Source organism: Megascapheus bottae, chromosome 26 (assembly GCF_031878675.1).
Source record: "Megascapheus bottae isolate mThoBot1 chromosome 26, mThoBot2.hap1, whole genome shotgun sequence".
Classification (NCBI taxonomy): domain Eukaryota; kingdom Metazoa; phylum Chordata; class Mammalia; order Rodentia; family Geomyidae; genus Megascapheus; species Megascapheus bottae.
This window is the reverse complement of record NC_143534.1, coordinates 18,239,354-18,264,293: the sequence shown is the minus strand read 5'-3', so window position 1 is coordinate 18,264,293 and position 24,940 is coordinate 18,239,354. Positions and strand designations below refer to the sequence as shown.

At 37.5% G+C, this 24,940-nt stretch overlaps 1 protein-coding gene across 3 annotated transcripts in view; it reads right to left on the bottom strand.

The window, feature by feature from the left end:
- Positions 1 to 24,940, bottom strand: part of Epc1 (enhancer of polycomb 1) — an 86,780-nt gene that overhangs the window by 772 nt on the left and 61,068 nt on the right. For 2 of the 3 annotated variants that reach the window (XM_090319066.1, XM_090319064.1), the window contains exons 2-14: positions 23,239 to 23,398; positions 17,975 to 18,120; positions 17,474 to 17,680; positions 17,168 to 17,316; positions 16,140 to 16,299; positions 12,753 to 12,929; positions 12,579 to 12,668; positions 12,338 to 12,486; positions 10,774 to 11,126; positions 3,035 to 3,153; positions 2,886 to 2,954; positions 1,839 to 1,980; positions 1,004 to 1,367 (exon numbers count right to left, since the gene is read on the bottom strand). In XM_090319066.1, coding sequence (XP_090175192.1) covers positions 1,004 to 1,367; positions 1,839 to 1,980; positions 2,886 to 2,954; positions 3,035 to 3,153; positions 10,774 to 11,126; positions 12,338 to 12,486; positions 12,579 to 12,668; positions 12,753 to 12,929; positions 16,140 to 16,299; positions 17,168 to 17,316; positions 17,474 to 17,680; positions 17,975 to 18,120; positions 23,239 to 23,398 — 2,285 coding nt within the window. The remainder of the gene's footprint in view (positions 1 to 1,003; positions 1,368 to 1,838; positions 1,981 to 2,885; positions 2,955 to 3,034; positions 3,154 to 10,773; positions 11,127 to 12,337; positions 12,487 to 12,578; positions 12,669 to 12,752; positions 12,930 to 16,139; positions 16,300 to 17,167; positions 17,317 to 17,473; positions 17,681 to 17,974; positions 18,121 to 23,238; positions 23,399 to 24,940) is intronic. The other variant, XM_090319065.1, reaches the window with a different exon arrangement.

The following is a 24,940-nucleotide window of genomic DNA, read 5'->3' as shown; positions in this document are numbered from 1 at the left end:
GTCCTTAGAACTGTCCATTAACTTCTCTGCATCTGTTTCACCTCCTTCCCATCTGAGACTCAGTCACAGAGCTCATTCTGTTTCTAAATTTACTATAGATGTGGCCCAGGGGCTGGAACTAGGGATCCTCCTGCTTCAGTTTCCCAGGCGCTTGGGAACACAGGCACGGACCATACCTAGCTTTCTTTCCTCAGATCACACTTTTTTCTGTCAGTCAGTAGTGGTGCTTGAACTCTGCGGCTGGGCACAGTCCCTGAACAATTCAACTCAAGGCTAGTTCTGTACCACTTTGAGCCATAGTCTCACTTCAGGTTTTCTGGTGGTTATTTGGAGATAAAAGTCTCACAGACTTTCCTACCTGGGCAGGCTCTGAACAGCAATCCTCAGAACTCAGCATCCTGAATAACTAGGATTACAGGCGTGAGCTATCTGGTGCTTGGCTACATTTTTTTTTTTTTTTTAATTTGTCCTGGGACTTGAGCTCTGGACTTGGGTGTGCTCAAGGCTACTGCGCTACCATAGTTCCTCTTCCAGCCAATTTTCTTTTGTAGTTCAGTGGAGATAAGAGTCTCATGGACTTTCCTGCCCAGGCTTGCCTCAAATCACCACCCTCAGATCTCAGCTTTCTGAGTAGCTAGGATTACAGGCATGAACCACCGGTGCCTAGCTCAGATTACATTTTTAATATATAAAAGAAAAGGAGGGCCTGGAGTTTAGCCTAGTGGTAGAGTGCTTGCCTAGCATGCACAAAGACCCGGTTCGATTCCTTGGTACCACATACATAGAAAAAAAAAAAGCTGGAAGTGGTATTAAGGCTCAAGTGGTAGAGTTCTAGCCTTGAGAAAATCCAAGGACAGTGCTCAGGCCCTGAGCTTAAGCCCAGGACTGGCAAAAAAAAAAAAAAAAAAAAAAGAAGAACCGAAAAATAATACCAGATTTAAGTTGGGTGTCACATTTTTCAAGCATTACAGATTGAGTATAAACTGTCACTGTAATCACTTACCTTGGAACCGAATCTACAGAGGATGAAGCTGGGACCTTGGACACTTGACAGTTCGCTGCAGCGGCCAGCTTTAAGGCAGATGATGGAACAGCACTTAAAGTCCTAGGTATATGTCGAGCATTTATTGGGGCAATAGAGTTTACAGTGGGAACTGATGAAGGTACAGTTAATCGGATGTTGTTCCCAAACAGAACCTGAGTTGTTGCAGAATTGGCAGCAGTTACTTGATGACTCAGTGCACTGTGGGAACTTGAAGTCTGTGTAATATTTGAAGGCTGTAACAAAGTTGAACCTGCTGTTGATGGACTTGTATGTACAAGTGCTGTTGGTGTAGTACTACTGAGGTGTAAGCCCTTGTATACTCCTAGAGACAAAAAGAAAGAATTGTCTAAACAATGTGCAATTTGTGGTTCACATTATATATGTACACACATATATACTACATAAAAAGTAAATGTAAATATACTGGTATAAAATATATAGATGTTTGTTTATTTATGCTATGCCAACCTGGGGCTTGGACTCAAAGCCTGAGTTTTGCTCAAGGCTAAAAAAATCTATCACTTGGGCCACAGCTCCACTTCCAGCTTCTTTGGTAAGGGCTGGGAATGTGGCTTAGTGGCAGAGTGCTTGCCTCATATGCATGAAGCCCTGGGTTCAATTCCTCAGTACTACATAAACAGAAAAAGCCAGACATGGTATTGTGGTTCAAGTGGTAGAGCACTAGCCTTGAGCAAAAGAAGTTCAGGGACAATGCTTCAATAGCTAGGATTACAGTGTCAGTACAGTATAATCTAGGTCAGTTATATATAAATGGACTTGTCTTTCTGCTTACCTGAGGCTGGAAGGACACCATTCACTCCAATCCCAAGCACCACATCATCCTTCATCTTGAATCCCATCAGCTGTTCTGATGTCATCAAAGCAGAAGCAGCAAATTGAGCACTAGCGGAATCCAAAGTCTTAGAAACAAAACCCTAAAAAGAAAATACAAATAAAACCTAATCAGTATAATCTCACATTCATATTAAAGCAAAAGCAGCTTGACTATAAATGAAAATGTCAAACCACTGAAATCTCATTTCTTTTTTTTGCCAGTAATGGGCTTGAGCTCAGGGCCTGAGCACTGTCCTTGGACTTTCTCAAGGTTAGAGCTCTACCACTTGAGCCTCAGCACCATTTCTGGCTTTTTTCTATGTATGTGGTACCGAGGAATTGAACCCGGGTATCCGTGCATGCTAGGCAAGCACTCTACCACTAGGCCAAACTCCCAGCCCCTGAAATCTCATTTCTTTTGATAGTCATAACTCAGAGAAATATAACTGTCTAACCAAAGGTTCTGAATTTTGGTCTTCATATGTGGTAATAAATAGCATGTACAAATCAACTCCCCAAATAAGCCCTTTAGCATGTGTCTACAGCAAACCTATAAGACTAAAGGTTGGACCAGAAATATGCTAATAAAACATTTGCAGATACATATAATGAACTAATATGGAAGCTTCTTTCTTCACTTGCACCCCATCACTCAATGATTTTATAGTTCAAAGCAAACATGGAGAGGCCCCTGAGTATTTAAGAATAAATGTTCCCTTCAAGATGTTTAGAGATTCAAATCTCTAAATCACCCTTCAAGCCCCCAATACATCTACATAGCTACCATTTATCATGCTTTAGCTTTAAGAGTAATCTCTTTTGAGAATAACACAGATTATTAAATTAAAAAAGTAGAATGCCTAAGATAACGAACTGAGTGGAGCTTTATACCAATGAGTTATATAAACAGACTACAGGTCAGACTTGAAGCAGTGTCTCCATCTCATTTAACTACACTTTTTTACTTTTTAAAATAAGGAGCAGAGGCAACAGCTTCCATACTCACCTGCAATGTTCTTTCTAAACCCTGTATATTCAGGCGATAGCCACTTTTCTGCTGGTTAGATGCAAGGTTCTATGACAACAGTTGGTAATTAGAGATGAACTCTGGTGGGAAACAATGAGGGATAATCATAAGAGAGACAAATCCCTCACCTGTGAAGTGTTGGTGGAGGAATTACTATTTGCTTGCTGTTGCTGAATTTGTGCAAGCTGCTGTTTCTGCATTAGTGCCAGTTGCTGCTGATGTTGCTGGTATTGTTCGGCTGTAAATGCTGAACATAAAATGAGGAGACATTTTATAAAACTACACAGATAGCACATGCACCTTAAAACACTAAAACATATCAGCATTCATCCCTCCCACCCCGGGTACAAAATTAAAGTAATCGATAAAGGTTCATGATCATGTTAAAAGATCACTTCCAAAGGAAAGCTTCAGTATTTTTGTTACATCAAACAAGAATGGCTTGAATTTAAAGAAAAAGAACATTAGCCAGGTGTCAGTGGCTCACGCCTGTAATCCTAGCTACTCAGGAAACTGAGATCTGAGGATCACGGTTTGAAGCCAGCCTGGGCAGGAAAGTCTGTGAGACTCTTATCTCCAATTAATTACTAAAACAAAACAAGCCAGAAATGGAGCTGTGGCTACGTGGGAGAGCACTAGCCATGAACAATGAAAGTTCATGGACAGCCAGCACCCAGGCTCTGATTTCAAGTCCCAGGACTAGCCTACAGGGGAAAAAAAAAATAAAGCTTCCTGAATTAAACATGGAAAGAGAACTAACTATTCACTTCCCAAGTTTCAACACCATTGTTTTTATAAAGCTGTGACACTTGTGCTAGATAGTTGTAGAAAAGTAACATCAGCTTTTTAAAAATCCACAGACTTGCAATTCAGCTTTGCCCTGAGCTTGAGAACAAATCTGGTAATTGCCATGTGATTTCTATCCATAGTTCCTTTTCAATGCAGTCAGATGGTTCTTAATAGCTCTGTGTATAAGTATAATTTCTACATATGTCTACATTTCAGTCATTAAAGATTTCCTCTGAAAGGTAAGGTTGTTGGTTTAGAACTTTTTTTTTTAAAAGAACTTATCTTTTAAAGCTTAACAGGAAGAAAAGAGGCTCTAATTGTTAAGGTTACTTTTCCCCACCCAATTAACCCACCTGGAAAAAATCCAGTCAATAAGAACGGAGTTGTTTATGTTGGTTTACTGTACAGAATGATGTCTGAGGAAAGACACTGTGTTATGCTACTTATGTTTGTCTATGGAGAGCTCAGTTCTAAAAAAAACAAACAAAAAAATGTTCATTTATTACCCCCCAAAAAGTGTGTGCAGTTTTTAAAAAGGAAACCTTTTTTCTCTTTTGTGCCAATTTAAAAAAGGGGAAAAAAAAGCACATACATTCACAATACATCTGACTTAAAAGGCTTCCTTAAGAAGCTGATGTCTGAGTAAGAATTATTTTAAAAGAAAGCAAAACAAAATTAAAAAAAAAAGTTATCATGCATCCCTGGGTGCCAGGGAAGATATAAATCATGCAACTTTCCTAATCTAAAGCTTGATATTTTTAAAATACTAGCTACTAATTTGTTGTTTTACTTAGGATTATCTAGTTAGAATACCACCTTAATAAATTTTGTAAGTTTCACTTACAACTAATAAAAAATCTTCCACTCTCACCCAAGATACTGTTTCTGTTTGGTGCAATTAGAAAATAATTGGGTACCAAATTCTACCATATTCTGAATGAATGGATCAGAAAACCATGAAATAAAAGTCAAAGGCTTACAAGTTATTTCTGCCTACACAGGCTCCTTAACTGAATAAGTTCTTATGCTGTAAAAGCAAAAATGTAACTTGTTGGAAAAATTCTATTTGTGTGTGTGTGTGTGTGTATTACAGATCTGCTGAACTGGTATCTGTCCTTTGATGAGTTCCCTTTTCTACCATGTCTATAATCCAGAGATTTGAAATCCACAGGAAAAGACTTAGTATATTGGGATAATTTCTAAACTATTAACACTACTCTGAAACAATGTCATAATTAACACATTTATCTTTTAAGTTTTAAAAAGTCATGAAAAGCAAATATTAAACCTAAGAATTTTAAGTTTATGAGTTTTTTTTTTACCCCAGTCGTGGGCTTGAACTTTGGGCCTGGGCACTGTCCCTGAGCTCTTCAGCTCAAAGCTACTACCCTACCCTTGGAACCACAGCACCACTTCCAGTTTTCTACTGGTTAACTGGAGCTGAGTCTCACGGTCTTTAATGCCTAGGTTGGCTTTGAATGGTGATCCTCAGATCTCAGCCTTCTGAGTAGCTAGGATTATAGGCATGAGCCACTGTGCCCAGCTTGTTATGTTTTTATCAACATATATATGTTGATAAAACATATAAAAGTATAAACATATATATAGCCAGTCCTGGGACTTGAACTCAGGGGCTAAGGATAAGCTTTTTTCCTCAAGGTACCACTTCCAGCAGTTCTATGTATGTGGGACTGAAGAATAGAACCCTGGTCTTCATGCATGCTAGGCAAGCACTCTACCACTAGGCCAAACTCCTGACCCCATCAACATATTTTTAACTTCCTAAGTTTGAGTGTAATTCTGTCTCTTTCAAGTAGGGAATTTTCTGTTAAAAAGAATGCCTCTGGAAGGTTAGGTAATTTCGTATGCAGAAAAAAAATTGGGCATTCAGTAAAGACTTATTTGAAGACTTTATTTACATGAGTGGAAATATTCTTAGAGATTGTTTTGAGCTGATCACTGGTGGCTCACACCTCTAATCGTAGTCACTCAAGAGGCTGAGATCTAAGGACCAAAGTTCAAAGCCAGCTCAGGCAAGAAAGGCCAAGAAACTCTTATCTCCAATTAACCACCTGAAAACCTGAAGATGTGGCTCAAAGTGGTAGAGTGCTGGCCTTGAGCAAAAAAGCTCAGAGAGTGCCCAGGCTCTGAGTTAAGCCCTGCAATTGACAAAAAAAAAATTTTTTTTTGAATAAAACTCCAAATATTCTCGTCCTATTTAACATCTTAACCTGAATTTTCAAGAGTCTGACAAATTTACTACGCTGTTAAATTCCTTCTAATTTAGAAATAAAAATGTAACTAATGTTTATCAGTCACCAATCATCTTATTTAGTCTATTTCTTTGATTCTGCTATGGAATCCATGTTTTCTTGCTTGGGTATTACTGGTAAATGGCATACGACAAGCACGATATGGACTGGTAATGAAGGCAATAAAAATCTCTAGTTTATTTATTTCTCAGATGTAACATAACCAACAGAATATCCATAAGCAAGCTACTTAACCTGTTTGAACTATCTTATTTAAATGGGAAAGAGGTTAAATTAGATGAGCACTAAGGTTATTTTGAGAGATGAACTGTTATTATTTCTTCTAAGACATGAAATCCCAACCTAAGCCAGGGTCAGTGACTAATACCTTTAATCCTAGCTGGTCAGGAGGATCACTGCTTGAAACTAGCCTTAGCAAGAAACTCCCTAACACTCTGATCTCTAGAGTTAGCCACCAACCCCCCACCCCAAAAAACCAGAAGTGGAGCTCTGACTTTTAGTGTACTATCCTTGAGCAAAAGAAGCTCAGATACTGCATCCTGGTGCTGAGTTCAAGTCAAGATGAACATATACGCAAAAATCCTGAATGTGTATGAATAAGATGAGTAGGAATTTTACTACAAGAGTTGAGGTAGAAAATTTGGGCTGATCCAATCTGAATTTGGTTTTACATTACTATTTATTACAGAGACTCCAATATCACTAAAGCTTATGGTGCCATTATAACTAAAAAATCTAACCATATACTAAATAGAAAAGACAAAATGGCCACACTTCCCCCAAATCGTTATGTATTGACATATTGATGCAGAAAGGTTTTATTTAGTTGTCCATCCACTTCCTGCCAAAGTGTGGTAGTCACATTTGTAATTCACAAAAAGACAGGCAAGATGGTTATTACAGACTGATGACCAAGTCTAACATCAGATCCATAGCACAGAATCAAAAAAATAATTGAGCATGAGAAAGACCCTTGGTGATTTCCTCCTACAACCTCACATTAGCAATGCAGAAAAGTTCCTATGAGATTATTTTTTGTCAGGCATGAGGCTTGAACTCTGGGCCTGGGCACTGTCCCTGAGCTCTTCAGCTCACGGCTATCGCTCTACCACTTGAGCCACAGCACCACTTCTGCCATTTCTGTCCTGTGAGATTCTTTATCTCCAATAAACAACTCAAATCATGGCACTAGCTTTGAGCACAAAGAAGCTCTGGGACAGCACCCAGGCAAGCCCTGAGTTCAAGCCTCAGGATGAGAACAAAGAAATAAAATATTCAATTTTTTTTTGTCATTAGTATGAATACACAGCATGCAATGAAAAGCGTCATGTGGGCCGGGAGTTTGGCCTAGTGGTTAAAGTGCTTGCCTAGCATGCATGAAGACCCAGGTTCGATTCCTCGGTACCACATACATAGAAAAAAGCCGGAAGTGGTGCTGAGGCTCAAGTGGTAGAGCTCTAGCCTTGAGAAAGTCCAAGGACAGTGCACAGGCCCTGAGCTCAAGCACAGGACTGGCAAAAAAAAAAAAGAAAAGCGTCATGTGCGGGTAAGAATATTTAACTGAGACTTGGTACCTGTAGCTCAAGGTGAAGTCCTGGCAGAGAAACTCACTAGACTCCATCTCCAAAGTATCTAGCAAAAAGCCAGACTAGAGGTCTGGCTCAAGAAGTAAGAGTACTAGCTAAGCAAATGTGAGGCCCTAAGTTTAAACACTGGTATGGGGAGGGAGGGCATATTTAACAGGGAGCTAAGGCTAAGAAAAAAGCATGACAGGACTTTAAATAATTGAAAGACAACATGATGCTTACTCATGCAGTATATTTCAGAGTATATGAAATTACAAGCTTAAAATTAAGGAGATGGGGAAGTGGCGCTGTGGCTCAAGGGGTAAAGCATATGATGTACTGTTGATGAAATTACAATTGGAAACTAGGAATTAAAATTCTGAACATATCATTTTTTTTTTAAAAAAACACTGTTTTCTAGTATTACTGAATTACATAAGAATACTTATACAGATGGCTCTTTCCTGTAATACTAGTGATCTGAGGATCCTGGTTCAAAGCCAGTCCAGGCAGGAAACTCCATGAGACTCTTATCTCTAATAAACTACTCACAAAAAGCCAGAAGTTCAAATGGTAAAGAGGCACAATGTGGCTCAGGAAAAATATACAGGCCTTGAGTTCAAGCCCCAGGACTAACACACACACACACACACACACACACACACACACACACACACACACGCAAAAGAGTCCCTTCTAATTCTGAAGAAAGGCACTGATTCTGTTATTTGGTACCTTTCCAAGTCAAATCCACACAAAATGGACACTCACAGAACAAATTCAAAATCTTCAAAAGTATTTATCTTAGATTTAAAAATAAGCCACAAAAAACTAGAAGGATCTTTGGAAACTATACAATAATCACACATTTAGTAATGATCATTAAAAGTAGTTTAACCAATTGTTAGAAACTCTAATTATATATAATACATGCCTTCCTGAGGGTTTTGTTGTTGCTGTTGTTTGCCAGTCCTGGGCTTGTACTCAGGGTCTGAGCACTGTCCTTGGGCTTTCTCAAGGCTAGAGCTCTACTACTTAAGCCATAGCACCATTTCTGGCTTTTTTCTATGTACATGGCAATTGAGGAATCAAACCCAGGTCTTTGTGCATGCTAGGCAAACACTCTACCATTAGGCTAAACTCCCTGTCCTATAGCAATTTTCTTAAAAAAAAAAAAAAAGCCTAATTTTCAGTGATGGCTATTACAAACTTTTATGCTTAAAATTTGTATTTTCATATTGAACAGTTCTTTTTTTTTTGCCAGTCTTGGGCTTGAGCTCAAGGCCTGAGCACTGTCCTTCGGCTTTCTCAAGGTTAGAACTCTACCACTTGAGCCACAGTGCCACTTCTGGCTTTTTCTATGTATGTGGTACTGAGGAATTGAACCCAGGTCTTCATGCATGCTAAGCAAGCACTCTACCACTAGGCCAAACTCCCAGCCCTTCATTTTGAGTTTTAAGACTACACAGCAAAGCTGGGTGTTTGTGGCTTTGTCTATATTTCTAGCTACTTAGGAGGTTGGGATGAGGCTTATTACCAGATAAATTTGAGATTTTTTTTTTCTTTTGGCAGTCCTGGGTCTTGAACTCAGGGCCTGGGTACTGTCCCTGAGATTCTTTTGCTTAAGGCTAGCACTCTACCCTGTGAGGAATCGAACCCAGGGCTCATGCATGCCAGGCAAGCACTCTACCACTAAGCCACTTTCCCAGCCCAAATTTGAAAGATTCTTATCATTAATTTAACCAGGTTTTTTTTTTGTTTGTTTGTTTTTAAAGCTGGAACTGGAGGCATGGTGCCCAAGGAAGGCCAAATAAGAGCACAAGGCACTGAGTCCAAGTCCTAACTCTAGAATTATGTCTATATACTCTATAGACATGTTTTATTACATAGATTAATATGTATCTATGATATGTAAATCCTCAGCTTAATTTTAATTATGTTCTAAAATCTATGTGCCTGTGATTGTAAATAGAGATTTCCTTCTTGAATACTTGTTTAACATGACATTTGAAACATGATGTAAAAATCAATGTTAATAAAACCTTAAGAAAAAAAAAGGAAAAGGAGAATACAGCAGAGAAACTGGCCCTTGGAAATGGAAAAAAAAAAAAAACCCTACTAACATTAATGGAATTATAACTAATGTGCTTATCTTCTGGTTGAGTTCTAAAATGTGATATCTTTTCTTATGAACTGAATGACTTCCCTCACGGAAGTAATTTTTCTGTAACAATTTTTTGTAAATTGGTTTATGGAACACTGGAGTCCCTTAAGAATAGTAGCAGTTATTCATATTTGTAAGGCAGTCTAGTATTAACAGATGGTTAGGGAAAGAAGATAAAATAGCTTTATTCATGATTCCAAATTATGAATTTAAAATATTTGAAAATAATTTATAGTAACATAATTTCAACAATGAATTTTTATAATTTTATGTGCCTCTCAATGCAGGCTTATACTTTAAAATAGAAAGTTAAGATGGTTGGAAGAACATATTAAGCAGAGAACATTTGTTTTACATACATTTCATAATGTAGGCATAGTAATAAAGTAAATATAAAAATGTTTCCAAAAATATTAAATCTTAAAATATTTTTCCCTGAAAACTCAGTTTCTCTCACAAGTTATTACTATGTCAGCAAGTCAGTTAAGAATACATATTCACTTCCTGGTCTCTAATTTAAACAGACCAGATAAATATTGATGCATAAAACAGTTAACAACTGTGGATATAGTTTCTTTTCATATTATTCCAAATACAACTGATAATCTTGTGCTTCATCAGCTTTTCCCAGGAAACAAGTGTCACACATTATTTTAAATAAATAACTACCTTTCTTTGTAGTTATGCTTATACACACACACACACACACACACACACACATATATATACACACATATACACACATACATAATATGGCACCAGGATTATTGACTCAGAATCAAATAAAATACTTAATACTTTTGGTTATGAATGTAATAGACTACATACTCAAACAATAAAAAATAAAAAGAACTGAGCTGGGTATGTCTGTCACCTTAGTAATTCCAGAAGAGGAGGCAGAAGGATCACAAGTTCAAAGCCAAACCAGGCAAAGTTAGTAAGACTATCTAAAAACCAAGAGGGCTTGGTACAGCCCATGTGGTACAGTATTTGCCTAACAAGCTGAAGGTTCTAGGTTCAATCTTATTGCAAAATGAAAACAAATCTACAGAAATGTACATTACAGACAAACATACCAAAGTGTGCTGAACCACTGCTACTTTTACTTTGCGTAGAGGTACTGCATGTCTGCGTCCCAGGTTGTGCTGTTCCTGTTCGGTTTATACTCCTATATAACTTTCTACTGGAGAGTTCATCATTATCACTGTCATGTAGGTATGGTGTCCGAGGCCTAAAATGCCGCCATCTACATGATTTGATATTGACTAGTATCTGACTGAGGTCTTTAGAGCAAGATTTGTCCGAGGTATTTGTTTCTGAGGTATTGGCAAACTGATTGACTGGAGAATGCTGTGGTGAGGAAAGTGTTTCCAAGTCCAGATGGCGAAACATACTGTCATAGTCTGAATGAGCTCTGTCCAGTAAAACCCTGTGGAAAAGACATAAAATATGCATTTAAAATAGCCAACCAAAGATGATACCTGAACAATTTTCCTTTCTTTCCCCAACTCCTCAAAAACCTAAAGAAAAGTATATGAAATATTTTTTAAAGGTATAAATTTGATTACTTCAATTCTTGGCTCTCAAAATCTGATGAAGTTTTTTCCCCCTTTTCATAATGTTTTCAACTCCCCTTATAAACAACATCTCACATAAGGGGGAAGGAGGACAAAAACATGAGAAGGGATATTAAGGTTTGAGAAGTAATGCATCTACTACCTGACAAATGTAACTGCAACCCCTCTCTACATTATCCTGACAATAAAATACAAAAAAAAAAAAAAAGCATTTAGAATATGCAAGAGTTCTACCACACAAAGGAAGAATAATTGGGTCCTTACAGACTGAGAACTCAAAGACTGGGTTATACATGCAATCTTCTTATTGAATAGTTAAAACAACCCATTATATTAGTTAATATGACACTTCTTGGTTTTTTGGTTTATTTTATTTTTCTTCAATGTTTTCTCCCAGAATGCAACAACTTTTTTTTTTTTTTTTTTTTTTTTTTTTGTTCATGGACTTGAACTCTGGGCCTGGGCACTGTTCCTGAGCTTTTCAGCTCAAGGCTACTGACCTACCACTTGAACCACTGCACCACTTCCAGTTTTCTAGTGATTAATTGGAGATAAGAGTCTCTTTGACATTTTAGTGCTTGGGCTGGCTTTGAACTGTGATCCTCAGATCTCAGCTCCTGAGTTGTAGTCTGTACATGCATGAGCCACCACGCCCAACTCTCAACAACTTTCTTATAGTTTTTTTTTTCTGGCCAAAGAGCTTCATTATGGCTTTTCCATATATGACGTTCTTTTAACCCAATATAGTGTGCCAACATGATTTACAGTTGTCTTTCTTGCCTTTTCTTAGAATCCTATCACCTGATACGTTTATTTGAGCATTTTAGTCTTGGAGTGGAAAAGCAAATCTGCATAGGAGCCAGTAGAATTATATACTACTGTGTGAACTACAGTAGAGAAAGAACCAAGTATAAGAGGTAGTTCAGTACGTAAATCAGCTAAGAACACCAAGCAGGAACTGATGGATTGCTTAGAATGACTGTTCAGGATATACTTTAAACTTTAAATTTGACTCCCCTAATGATGAAATTATCCCTTTGCAAGTAATTCAGAAAGACATTACCTTCCACCGCGCCCAACCCGTCTTCGTGCAAATCCAATACACCTTTGGGGTACAGTGAGAGTAGTTAAGCAGTATCTATATCGCACATCCCCTAATCCTCCATCTTGAGGACTAGTCCAAGGCCAGTTGCCAGTTTGGTCTAAGTGAGGCTTAAAAATAAAAAAAGAAACCCAAATTATTTTTGTTAGTGAAAAACAAATAGTTTGTCATTTATAACTTAGAAAGAAAGCCTAAAACTTACAGCATAGTACTGACATCCTGCTTTCCTACGGAAAGCAAAAGGCCCATCAGGGTCATTCTCTTCCTCAGCTTCCGAAGAGCCAGACAAAACCTTTAAAGAAAGTAAATGAAAAAAGTCAAGCATGTGCCTTCCTCCACTGCTCTTCTAGACTCACCGAGATGGTCTTCTGCTTACCTGGGAGAGAGGTTCTTCATCGGAGCTGGGGAAGTCATACTGATTTAAATCTTTAGCATTGAAGACGGGCAGTGCCGCGGGACTCATCTGCTGGGGTGGGGCAGCAGCAGAAGATGGTAAGACTTTGGGCTTCTTTTCATATTTCCGTTTCGGTCGAATAAGATCACTTTTATCTTGCTGCAACAAAGACATTAATTATTCATTAGAAATTATGCTCAACAAACCAGCTTTAGGAAAAATTTTAAAAAGAAGCTTATTATTATATTCACTAGAGAGACAGACTTTTGGTTCTGTTTCATCTTATACAATCTTTAAGAAGCTGGCCTCTAGGAAAGCATGAATGTGTATGACAACCTAAACACAGCCCTATACTTTACTTCAACTAAAGTAGAAGGACAGATTTAGCTTCTGAAGTACCCTTAACTGAAATTAGTATTTACTACTGACTCCGCTAATTTTTATGTGAATTTGAGGGGGTAAGAGAAGGAATATCTAGTCCTTAGTCTGAAGCAATAACTAATCAGTATAAGGAAAAGAATAGTGCCAACCTTGAGTGAAAAGTCAAGTGAGAATACAAGGTCTTGAGTTCAAGCTGCATTACTGCCCGCCTCCCAAAATTAGAACTTCCAATTGAAAAAAAAGGGGAAACAAATTTTGTATACTGCATGAGTATACAAATAATTATTAACAGATAATTATTAACATAGCCAGAAATAAAATCATATAAAATTCTGAGACATTATAAAAATAAAACAGTAAGGATTTGCTTGCTGAAAAATGAAGCTTTCTAGAATGTTGGACTCTGAGCAGTTTCAGAGGCTATGAATTAAATAGTGGAAATACTAGAATGAAATTCAGAATAAAAACTTTGGATGCAAGAGTGATGAAATTGATAAAGAGTATGATGCCGAATAATGGGAAAGTGAAAAGGATGAATTTGATGAGTGGGAAATAGGTAGGAAAGATTAAGGACAACAGCTAACATTTTTCAAGGAGAGATAATAGCAAAAACATTAGGTCATGCATAGTTTAAGTTTATAAGTTTTCTGGGAAAAGTCAATTAATTATTGATTTATAAATCAATTACTGATTTCTACTTTTTTCTGAATGGTAACCATAGTAAGAACATCAATGTCAGCTATCACACCAATTTAAGACAACTCCATTACCTATGACTTTTTTTCAATATAATTCAAAAGTTGAATTTTATTCAAAAGTTTGAAATCGCTAGGTGCCAGTGGTACAGTTTTATTAAATGACCCTATCTTAATTTGAGGAACTTAAAGTCTGTTCAATTGGAGGGCTCATATTTTTGGAACATATAAATAAAATCCCATATAAAATAGGATCCTAGCTACTCAGGAGGTAGAGATCTGAGGATCACAGCTTGAAGCCAGACCAGGCAAGAAAGTCTGTGGAGCTGTGACTCAAGCAGTAGAACACTAGCCTTAAGCAAAAGAGTTCAGGGACAGTGTCCAGACCCCAAGTTCAAGCCCCACAACTACCACCACCACCAACAAAAAAGTACAAAACAGAATAAGAGTTTAAAATTAAAAAAAAAAAAAACAAAACTGAAGGATAAAACTTATTTCAAAAGTCCTACAGAGTTCAGACAGGGAGACTACAAACTTAATATGCTAAAATCAGAAAAGCTAATAAAATTTAAGGGCATATTTAGGAATAGTAAGTTATCAATGTAGAACACAAAACTCAATGTAAGTATAAAATACAAATGTTTGTGGGTGATGCATTTATATGAGTAAAAGAAATATATTGGAATGTGAGCCCAGCCATTTCATCTATATTATCAAGGAGAATAATTTTTCTTAGTCTAATCAACCTCTCCAACATATTTTTGAAATTAAAATATTAGCTGTGTGCTGGTGGCTCATCCTTTAACCCCAGCTACTCAAATATCTTGGTCTAAGGGCCACCTAGGCAGAAAAGTTGAAAAAAACTCTACCTTCCTAGTAACCAGCAAAAAGCATGAATGAAGTCATGGCTTAAGTGGTAGAGCATGAGCTGAGCAAGCTAGCAAGCTGAGAGAATTCAAGGCCTTGATTCAAACCCTAGTGTTCCAACACATATCAAAAAGACAAAAAAACGAAACAGGGGTCCAGGAGTATGGCCTAGTGATAGTGTTTGTCTTGCATGCACAAAGCCCTGGGTTCCATTCCTTAGTACCACATACACAGAAAAAGCCAGAAGTGGTGCTATGGCTCAAGTGGTAAACTGCTAGCCTTGAGAAAGCTCAAGGTCAGTGTCTCGGTCCTGAGTTCAAGCCCCAGGACTGACAAAAAAACACAAAAACAAACAAAAAACTTTTCCCAGATGCATTTTTTTTTAAACAAAGTACACTTGACTGCATCTCCTTTATTTTTTATTTTTTTGGTTTTCTGTTACCAACTTAATTCTTCACAAATTGTGAGTTATATAATTAAATATTTCTAAACCACTATCTGTATTACAAACTACTAAAATGATACCTGAATTATCTCTCATTTTTCATTCCACTTACATATGGATATGCTCATAAAAGACAAAACAAACCGCAGGAAAGAATCTCCCTCCCAGTTCGTTCGTTCTTTCGTTCTTTCTTTCTTTCTTTCTTTCTTTCTTTCTTTCTTTCTTTCTTCCTTCCTTCCTTCCTTCCTTCCTTTCTTTTTTTTGATCCCAATACTGGGGCTTTGAACTCAGGGCCTTAGCGCTGTTCCTATGCTTCTTTGGCTCAAGGCTAGCGTTCTAACACTTGAGTTGCAGTGTCATTTCCAGCTTTTTTAGAGTAGTTTTTTGGAGTCTCACAGACATTCCTGGGCTGGCTTAGAATCTCAACTCTCAGATCTCAGCCTTCTGAAGAACTATGATTAGAGGTGTGAGCCATCAGCACCCAACTAGAAAAAAATTTCATATCTCTCCATTTTTGTCATAGGCTTGAACTCAAGGTCTAGACGCTATCCCTGCACATTTCTGCTCAAGGCTAGTGCTCAACCAGTTTGAGCCACAGTCTACTTCTGGTATTCTGGTAGTTAAATGGTGATGAGTGTCATGGCCTTTTCTGCTGGGACTGGGTTTGAATCAAAATCCTCAAATCTCAGCCTCCTGAGTAGCTAGAATTACCAGCATGAGCTACTGGCACCCTCCTAACCCCCATATTTATACTCAATCCTCCTATACTAATAAAAGATTCCTCATATTAGTAACAAAATTTCCCCTTTAAAGGAGATAACTGGAGCAAAGGTAAATTTTAATTAAGAAGTTCTGCTTTTCTTTATAACATACTATAATCATTCATTTGAAGCATACTCCATGATAAGAGTTTACATGTATTTTGCCTTCTTTCATTCTAATGATAAAACATAACAGATACTATTTTCACACACTCATCACCTTATTAACTTTAAATTCCTTCACATCCATCACTTCCTGATGTTTGAATTGATTGCTATTTGCGATAGGGATGATGGGGATGGCATAAGTAGGTTTCACTGTCTGTCTCTGTGCCATAACCTCAGACATGATCTCACCGCTGTAGTCACCCAAATTATACCTAAAATTAGAAGAAAAAAAAGAAAGTTTAAACTGTATATATTCAGAATACAAAATGTTCATATTCAGCTGGGTGTGTGGCATAGGGGTAACAGTGCTTGCCTAGCATGCACGAAAGCCCTAGGTTCAAGTCCTTGGTACCACATACATAGATAAGTAAAGCAAAAAGGACCAGGACACAGCTCATATCATAGAGATCAAGGCTCACAGATCAAACCCTAGCATCAGGAAAAAAACAAAATGGACTGATTTTCCTTGGGGATAGGGACTAAGAAGTAGGACAGTAAGGCTTGATGCTTTCACTGTGCAATTAAGTGGTTAATCAGGGGCCTTTGGGAATAGGGATTTGGTTCGGTTGTGCAGCACGGCAATCCCTGTCAGTCCCAAGAAGCAATAAAAGAGAACCTGCATCCAATGTATATAAGAGTAAATAATAACAAGTGAATATAATAAAAATATTTTAAGCTGGGCATGGTGGCTCACGTCTGTAATCCTAGCTACTCAGGAGGCTGAGATCTGAGAATCGTGGTTCAAAGCCAGCCCAGGCACTAAAGACTATGAGATTCTTATTTCCAATTAACCACTAGAAAACCAAAAGTGGCACTTGTAGCTCAAGAAGTAGGGTGGTAGCATAGAGCTGAAGAGCTCAGATCCTGGGGTAGGGTGCTAGCCTTGAGCTGAAGAGTTCAGGGACAGCACCCAGGCCCAGAATCCAAGCCCCACAACTGACCAAAAAAAAAAAAAAAAAACCAAATTTAACTCTGGCACGGGTATAGCTCAAATGGTAGAGCACATGCCTAGTAGTTGCAGGGGCCTGAGTTCAAATTCCAGTACTGCCAAATAAAATGCAATGTAAAACAAATAAGTACCTCTTTTCCATAATTTCCAGTGTTAAATGCAATAGTTCCCTTTTACTCTTTTCTCTTCTTTTTATCATCTCTAGAATAGTTACAGCCCGACTTAGATCTCGACGCAGCTTAAGCATTTTTTCATAAGAGGCTTCATCATTTTTGCGATTCTGAAAATACAAAGTTGCTTTATGAATAGATATGTTTCATTATAATTTCAAAGTACTATGTAAACAGAAATTATAGAACTGAGATAGTAATTAAATTCATTTTTATTATTTTATAGCAATTTTTCTTATAGGTAATATTTTTGAAACGTTTACTTACTTTCCGAGTTTGCATTTTTTCAGTACGTCTTCTAAAAGCCACATAAGGATCATTTGTGCTGGAACCATCTCGCTTCTCCTGTTTGACTGATGGGATAAGAGATGGCCCTCGACAGTTTTTTCTCTTTTTAATCCAGTATTCATAAACTTCTCTAATTAATTCATCATCTTCTTTTAGCAGTAGTTTGGCTTCCTGCAGACTGACTGGCTAAATGCAAAACCATTGTGTTACTTTCATATAATAGTGCTTCATATACATTATTTTACTTCTTACAATAACCCTATGTTTATCATATCTGCTGACAGCTGTGCAAACAAAGGCACACAGAAATTTAAAAATATATTACTCAAGATTACACAGGTTAATGACAGACCTGGGAATTCATGCTTTCTAACTACAAAGCCTGTTTGCTTGTAGCCCCCCTCGATACTGTTTTTATATAATATAGGCTTTTGTACAAAGTATGAACATGTACACACTTATACATAAATGGAGTTGTACCTGCTGACCACTGCCTTTTTCTAGACGGTCAATCATCTCCTCAAATTGCAATGGGCAGATGTCCATTTTCTTTTTCAGTTTATTCACAAATACTTCATCCTCAGAATCCAAATCATAATCAGGCTGTTCAGCATCCAAACTAAAAGCTGACAGAAGAAACCATAAGCAATCATTTACTGTGAATTCACTGACAAAAACCTCTCCAGATGTTTGAATAAAAGCAAGACCTAGTTTCCTACAGAAATGTTACACTCTAAGCTTAATGATAGGACTTCCACATTTAATGTCAGAGGAAGATTATCTTGACTATGAAAAAGAATAAAAGCCAGTAAAACCTAACAAAGGGGACATCCCCAAGCCCACCCCTAAAGACAAATAAACTAGAAGCACATTACTAAGAACCTAAAAGGATTATTAAATGCATTGAATTGAATCATATGAAAATGCCACTTTTGTAGTTAAAAAAAACCCAACAATTTCAGATAGTTTGAATATAAAAAAGAAAGATCTTTATGCACATTTTTCTAGAATTTTAAAGTCCTATCTTATAAATAAGGTTAGGGACTGGTAGTTAACGCTGATACCTTTTAAAGCTACTACCAATAGCAGTGACAGTGATCACTCAGGGAGTACATTCTGTAAGGATTTGTTTCCCGTGAGTCACTTATCACAGTAATCAAACTGGAGGTTTATTTCTTAGATAAGCTGTCAAAAACTACCATTCTATATTATCAAATGTCATTCAATATTTTATCAAAATTAAGCTACGTTGATAACAATATTAAGAAAATATCAAATCTCTTGATATCAAAACTTGTCTATCTTTTCTTTCCTTTGGCTTTTAAGTCAAGTCTTTCTACTAACCTTAGAGCCCAAATGCTTAGAATAGTGGAGCCTTTTTACCTAGTGTGTCTAGTGTCACCAACTATGTCACACAGCATGCTACTTCATGACTTCAGGCCTTTCTTTACATTAGCTATTTTCTGTTCACCTACCAAAAAAGCAAATGACACTTTAATCTTTTCAATACTCAGTCTAACATCAGTGGTTCCTGTCCTCTTTTCCTTTTCCAGAAATTACAAGCCCTCTCAGAAAAATGGGGCATAAATTATAGGAAATTCAAACATGATACCTGTGTCACAAATGTTAAAAAAAAAAATTCTGTCCTACATCAGTTATTTCCTACTATTTTTTATACACACTTACAATCTAGTTATTAAGTGTGTCTTTCCTCTATTAAAATGTGACTCATCTCCTTGAGGAGAGGCATACATACATACATACATACATACATATAAACATACATGTATATATACAGTACACACACACACACACTTTTTCTTGACCACCAGTGTGTAGATAAGTCTTATTTAACTCTGTATCTCCAAATAGAGAGTACCATTTCCTCTTGTATGCCACCTCTGTTTGAATGTACTGAACATCTATATAAATGGAGGGAAAAACCTGAACCAACCAACCAACCAACTAACCATCCATTATTAACATTTATGATAGATATAAGTTATCTTTGCTTCAAGTTTAACATAGCAAACAACTCAGAGGAACCCAAACATGATTTACAGAATCATTACAATTTTATTTTCCATTTTAGCCAGTATAATTTATGTAATATTCCTAGTTGAAATAAGTAGTTGAGCATTGTAGGTCACATCCACAACACCAACTAGTTGGGAGAAGGATCACACTTTGAGATTAACTCAGAAAAAAATGTCTACCTCAATCAATAAAAGCTGGGCAGGGTGGCATGTGTCTATCATTCTAGCCACTTCAGAATTATAAATAGGTAAACTGGTCCAGGCCAGTTCTGGGTATAAACATGAGACCAATGTTCTACTTTCTTAAGGATCTATTTATATATTACACTCTGGCCTCCTCCACTGTAAAATTTATGCTTCTTTAGATCAAATTACATTACAACTACAAAGCTTAGTTATTTGCAAATATAAACAAACTTGCCTAACACCTTTACCATCACCAGTCAGATCTAGTATAAAAGGGAAGTAAAGCAAGATTGGGAGAGAGGACTCCATCACACAAATCATCAGGGCAAACAAATATAAATCATATGAGGATATTGTGGAATGGAAGGTGTGGTAGAATATCAGCCATAAGTGAAAATATTGAATGAGTGTACCCTGAGTTCAAGCCCCAGTACCAGCACAGACAAAAAAAAGTAATCAAATGAGTCACCTCTTCTGTCAACTGACTAGGACTGAGGTAGCCAAATATTGTTAAATAATTACCACACTGTAGATGCCTCTTTAATATTCTGATAGAGAAAAACCCATAAGTATGCACAACTAAAATACATCTTGGGGTGTGGTTTATTATGCTCAACATGTAAACAGCCTTAAGTTAGATTCCCCAGTTACCTCGCCCCCAGATACCCATGCACACATCACACACTGGGCTGAGTGGGTAGATTTATACCTGTAAACTAGCTGCTCAAGAGTCAAAGATTAGGAAAATTATGGTTTGAAGCCTGTTCAGGTGTGCATGACCCTCATCTCAACAAGCAAGCTAGGCAGCAGAGATTCACACCTGTAGCCCAGCTATTCGAGAGGATCATAGTCTGAGGCCAGCCCTTGGCAAAAACGTAAGACCTAGTTGGGCACTGGTGACTCAAGGCTGTAATCCCAGCTATACAGGAGGCTAATTTCTGAGGACTGTAGTGTGAAGTAAGCTCAGGCATGAAAGTCTGTGAAACATATAGTTGAAGCAAAAAGTAGTGGAGTCATGACTCAAGGGTTACTAAATAACCTAAGGGTTACTTAGGCTTACTAGCAAGCCTAAGGTCAGAGTTCAACCACCTTATTGCTAGGGAAGGAAGCAGATGAAGGAGGAACAATTATGGTATGTTATACACACATATAGGAAAAAACTGTCATATAAAGTGGTACAAACTAGTATCCACTAGAAGATATCTCTAGTAGATGCCTGAGATTGTGGTCAATGCCCAACACTGATCCTAATGACTGACTTCTCCATCTTTACTCAGTACTCAATAGGCACTGTAGTTCTCAAGTTTGCTGGCATGAATTTCTTCTTCCTTCTTCAGATTCACAGATGTAAAAATCTGTACATTTGAATTTCTTCCTTCTGTAAGTGAAGAACCTTGATCCTTTCACAGAAGGAAGCACTTTGGAGCATTTGAACTGCCAGCATCACTACTCATTCTCTGAGGTCTTATTAAGTAAAGTAAGGGTACTTGAACCCAAGCACCACAATGTGGTAACAGTTAATCTAGTAACATAGATGACTATGAGACTAATGAATGTGGCAAGTCATGCTCTAGGCAGGCTGAACTGAATCTAAAATTCAGGGTCTGAAAGGATGATATTCTTAGCAGAGAAATACAAAGAAAGGCACAAAGCTTATATGCATCTGATCATATGAAATAAAATATTTATCAAAATGTACTCCAAGAAATGGAAACAAGAGGCTTTTCCTTCGCTGCTGTTTTAAATTTTCTTTTTGTCTTGCTTGTTCCTTTATTACCTTTGGGATGGCTAAGGGGGAAGTACAGAAATCAAAAGACAAAGGGTAAACAAATTCAACAGTGGCACTTTACTAGACACTATGCTGAAAAGGAAATACATAACTTGTGGGTAGGGACTGAGGGAAAAACAGAGAGAGCAAGGGAAGAAGTGACATTGTCCACATGTCTGACATATGTAACTGTAACCCTTCTGTACATCGCCTCTATAACAATTTTTAATTTTTTATTTTATTTATTTATTTATTTGGTCATGGGGCTTGAACTCGGCCTGGGTGCTGTCCCGGAGCTCTTCAGCTCAAGACTACTGCCCTACTCTTTGGCCACAGTGCCACTTGAGTTTTCTGGTGGTTAATTGGAGTTAAGAGTCTCACAGACTTTAGTGCCGAGCTGGCTTTGAACCTCCACCCTCAGATCACAGCCTCCTGAGTAGCTAGGATTACTGGCATGAGCCACCACGCCCAGCTCAGGGAAAGTTTTTGACTCTCAATTTGTACCAGAAAGTTCACTGATTTGATTTTTTTTCTTTTTTTTTTTTTTGCCAGTCCTAGGGCTTGAACTCGGGGCCTGGGCACTGTTCTTGAACACTTTTTGCTCTGCGACTTGAGCCACAGCACCACTTCTGACTTTTTTATGTATGTAGTTCCTGGGAATCAAACCCAGGACTTCATGTATGCTAGGCAAGTACCCTACCACTGGGTCATGCTCCTGGCCCTGTCCTTGGGTTTGTTTTCTCAAGGCTAGTGCTCTGCCCCTAGAGCCACAGCCCCACTCTGGCTTTTTTTCTGTGTATGTGGTATGGAGGAATCAAACCCAGGACTTCATGCATACTAGGCAACCACTAGGCCACACTCCCTGCCTGACTCAATTATTAGTATTACTAATACTGAACTGGAAGAAAACTTTCTATTCTGGCACGTGATTTTTGGTTTTTAGTTCTAGCATTCAAGCTAAACTTTATTTTTTTCCCCCTAGTATCTTACTTTTTTTTTTTTGCCAGTCCTGGGCTTGAGCTCAGGGCCTGAGCACTGTCCTTGGACTTTCTCAAGGCTAGAGCTCTACCACTCGAGCCTCAGCACCATTTCCAGCTTTTTTCTATGTATGTGGTACCGAGGAGTCAAACCCAGGTCTTCGTGCATGCCAGGCAAGCACTCTACCACTAGGCCAAACTCCCAGCCCCTTTTTTTTTTTTTTAAACTTGATTGTACAAAGTAAGAGATTTCTTTGTGATATTTCTATATATGTATATAACATACTTTTATCATATTCATCAGTTACTCTAACTCTGTGTACATTAAGGTACATTCTTTACCCTGCATGTATAAAGATCCCAAACTGGAATGGAATTAAAAATCTATGAAATTAAATGTTATCTCTTATGTCAGAAAAATATTTCAAATACCATCTTATTTTTTTATCTTATTTTGTTTATTTTTGCCAGTCCTGGGCTTACACTCAGGACCTGACATATTGGATGCTGTCTAAGCAATTCTTATTCAAGGCCACTTGAGTCACAGCTCCATTTCCAGCTCTTTGGTGTTTAACCAGAGATATGTCTCACTGACTTTCTTAACTGGACTGGCTTTGAACCTCCTTCCTTGTATCTCTGCCTCCCTAGTAGTCAGGATTACAGGCATAATCCACCATCATCTGACAAATACCATTTTAAAAGTGGAAGAGTGGCTCGAAAAATTCCCAAACCTATGCCCTTCAACAAATTATATAATAAATAAAAAAAATTACTTACGCTGTATGTGAATGAGCTGCTTTGGCATCTTAAATTCCCCAGGATATATAGATTCATAGTAAGCAATATTACTTTCTGCCTCTGGGACCGGTATAACCATATTATCCCTCTTCTCGCCATATACCTGCTGTGCGGAAATAGCCCGCTGAAGATGATGTTCCTAAAAAGGAAAGACATGCAGGTTTTTGTATTAAAAAGAAGTAAACAGCACAGTCTTGTCTTTAAAATAGCCTTCAAAAATGGTGTTAATAAAAATGTTTTAAAGTAGAAGTGAGATATTTTTATTAGAAGCAATAAATATTTCCTGTTTTTTATACTTTTCTTTTACTGATTCTACACCAAAATCAACCCAGAGATTCAAAATGTTGAAAAAACTGTTAAAGCTTGCCTTTTACAAATGAGATCTCAAGAAATTAAAATATCTGAATTCATTATATAAACTAAGCTTTAAGTAAAAAGCATTTTTTTGATTCACATATTCTACTTCTATAGCACTTTGTAAATTTAAAAGGTTCTTTCATTTCATGCAAATTAACTAATATGATCTTTTACAAAAAAGGAGGAATAAGGATATCATGTTCAGTTCTGAAACAGATACTTTTCACACTTTTTTCTTTGGTCTCAAGTAGTACACTTCCTTACGCTTTTCCAGAGCCATGTGGAGAGTAAAGTACCAAGTACAAGGGTAGAAAGCACCTGCTCTGGACTCAGACTGTCTGGATTAGCACTTGCCTCCATCACTGAACAGTCTGTGACTCCAGTCAAGAAACTTCAGGCTTCCAAATCTGTGTCCTCCAGAAAGGAAAACCAAAATCTCATTTACAGAGTAGGTTGGGAGATTTAATTAAGATAAATGAGTAAAACATTTAGTGTGACAGGTGCATAAAATAAACTTTGGTTTAGTTTCCACCTAGAAAGGGTTTTACCTGTTATGATATCACCAGCTGCTACAAAAGTGTAATTCTCATCCAAGCCCATTAATTCTGAGTTTTGGCATATTACTTATTAAGTGCTTCTATGTATATATATACATATACACATGCACATGTACACATATACAAGTTCACAGATGAAACTTTCCAATAATAATGAAAAGAAACCCACTAAGAATGCATATATGGCTATGCTCGGTGGCTCACACCTGTAATCCTAGCTACTAGGGAGGCTGAGATCTGAGGACTGAGGTTCAAAGTCAGCCCAGGCACTGATGTCTGTGAGATTTAGCTCTAGAAAATGGGAAGTGAGCTGTGGCTCAAGGAGTAGGGTGGTAGTCTTGAGCTGAAATGCTCAGGAACAGCGCCTAAGCCCAGAGTTCAAGCCCCATGACCCACAGAAGAAAGAAGAAAGAAGAAGAAAGAATGCACATGTGATCCTACTGTGTACAAAACAGTAGATATGATGTTCATACTATTACTATTCAACATATAAAGTTATAGTCCTAGTTTTGGTTCTTCCTAGAGGTCTTTCAATAGTATAATTCTACATCCTTTGGAGCAGCTGCACTGCATTGCACTATACTGATACACTACAATTTATTTACCTCATACATTGATAGGGAGAAACCCTGGAATCAACTTATATGCATACTCTTATCCTCCATGGCATACTCTTATGGCACAAAAACTACCCATATAGTTATACACAAGATATCCTAGTAGATCTCCTAAAACAGATACAGACAACTACCAATGTAAACACCCAA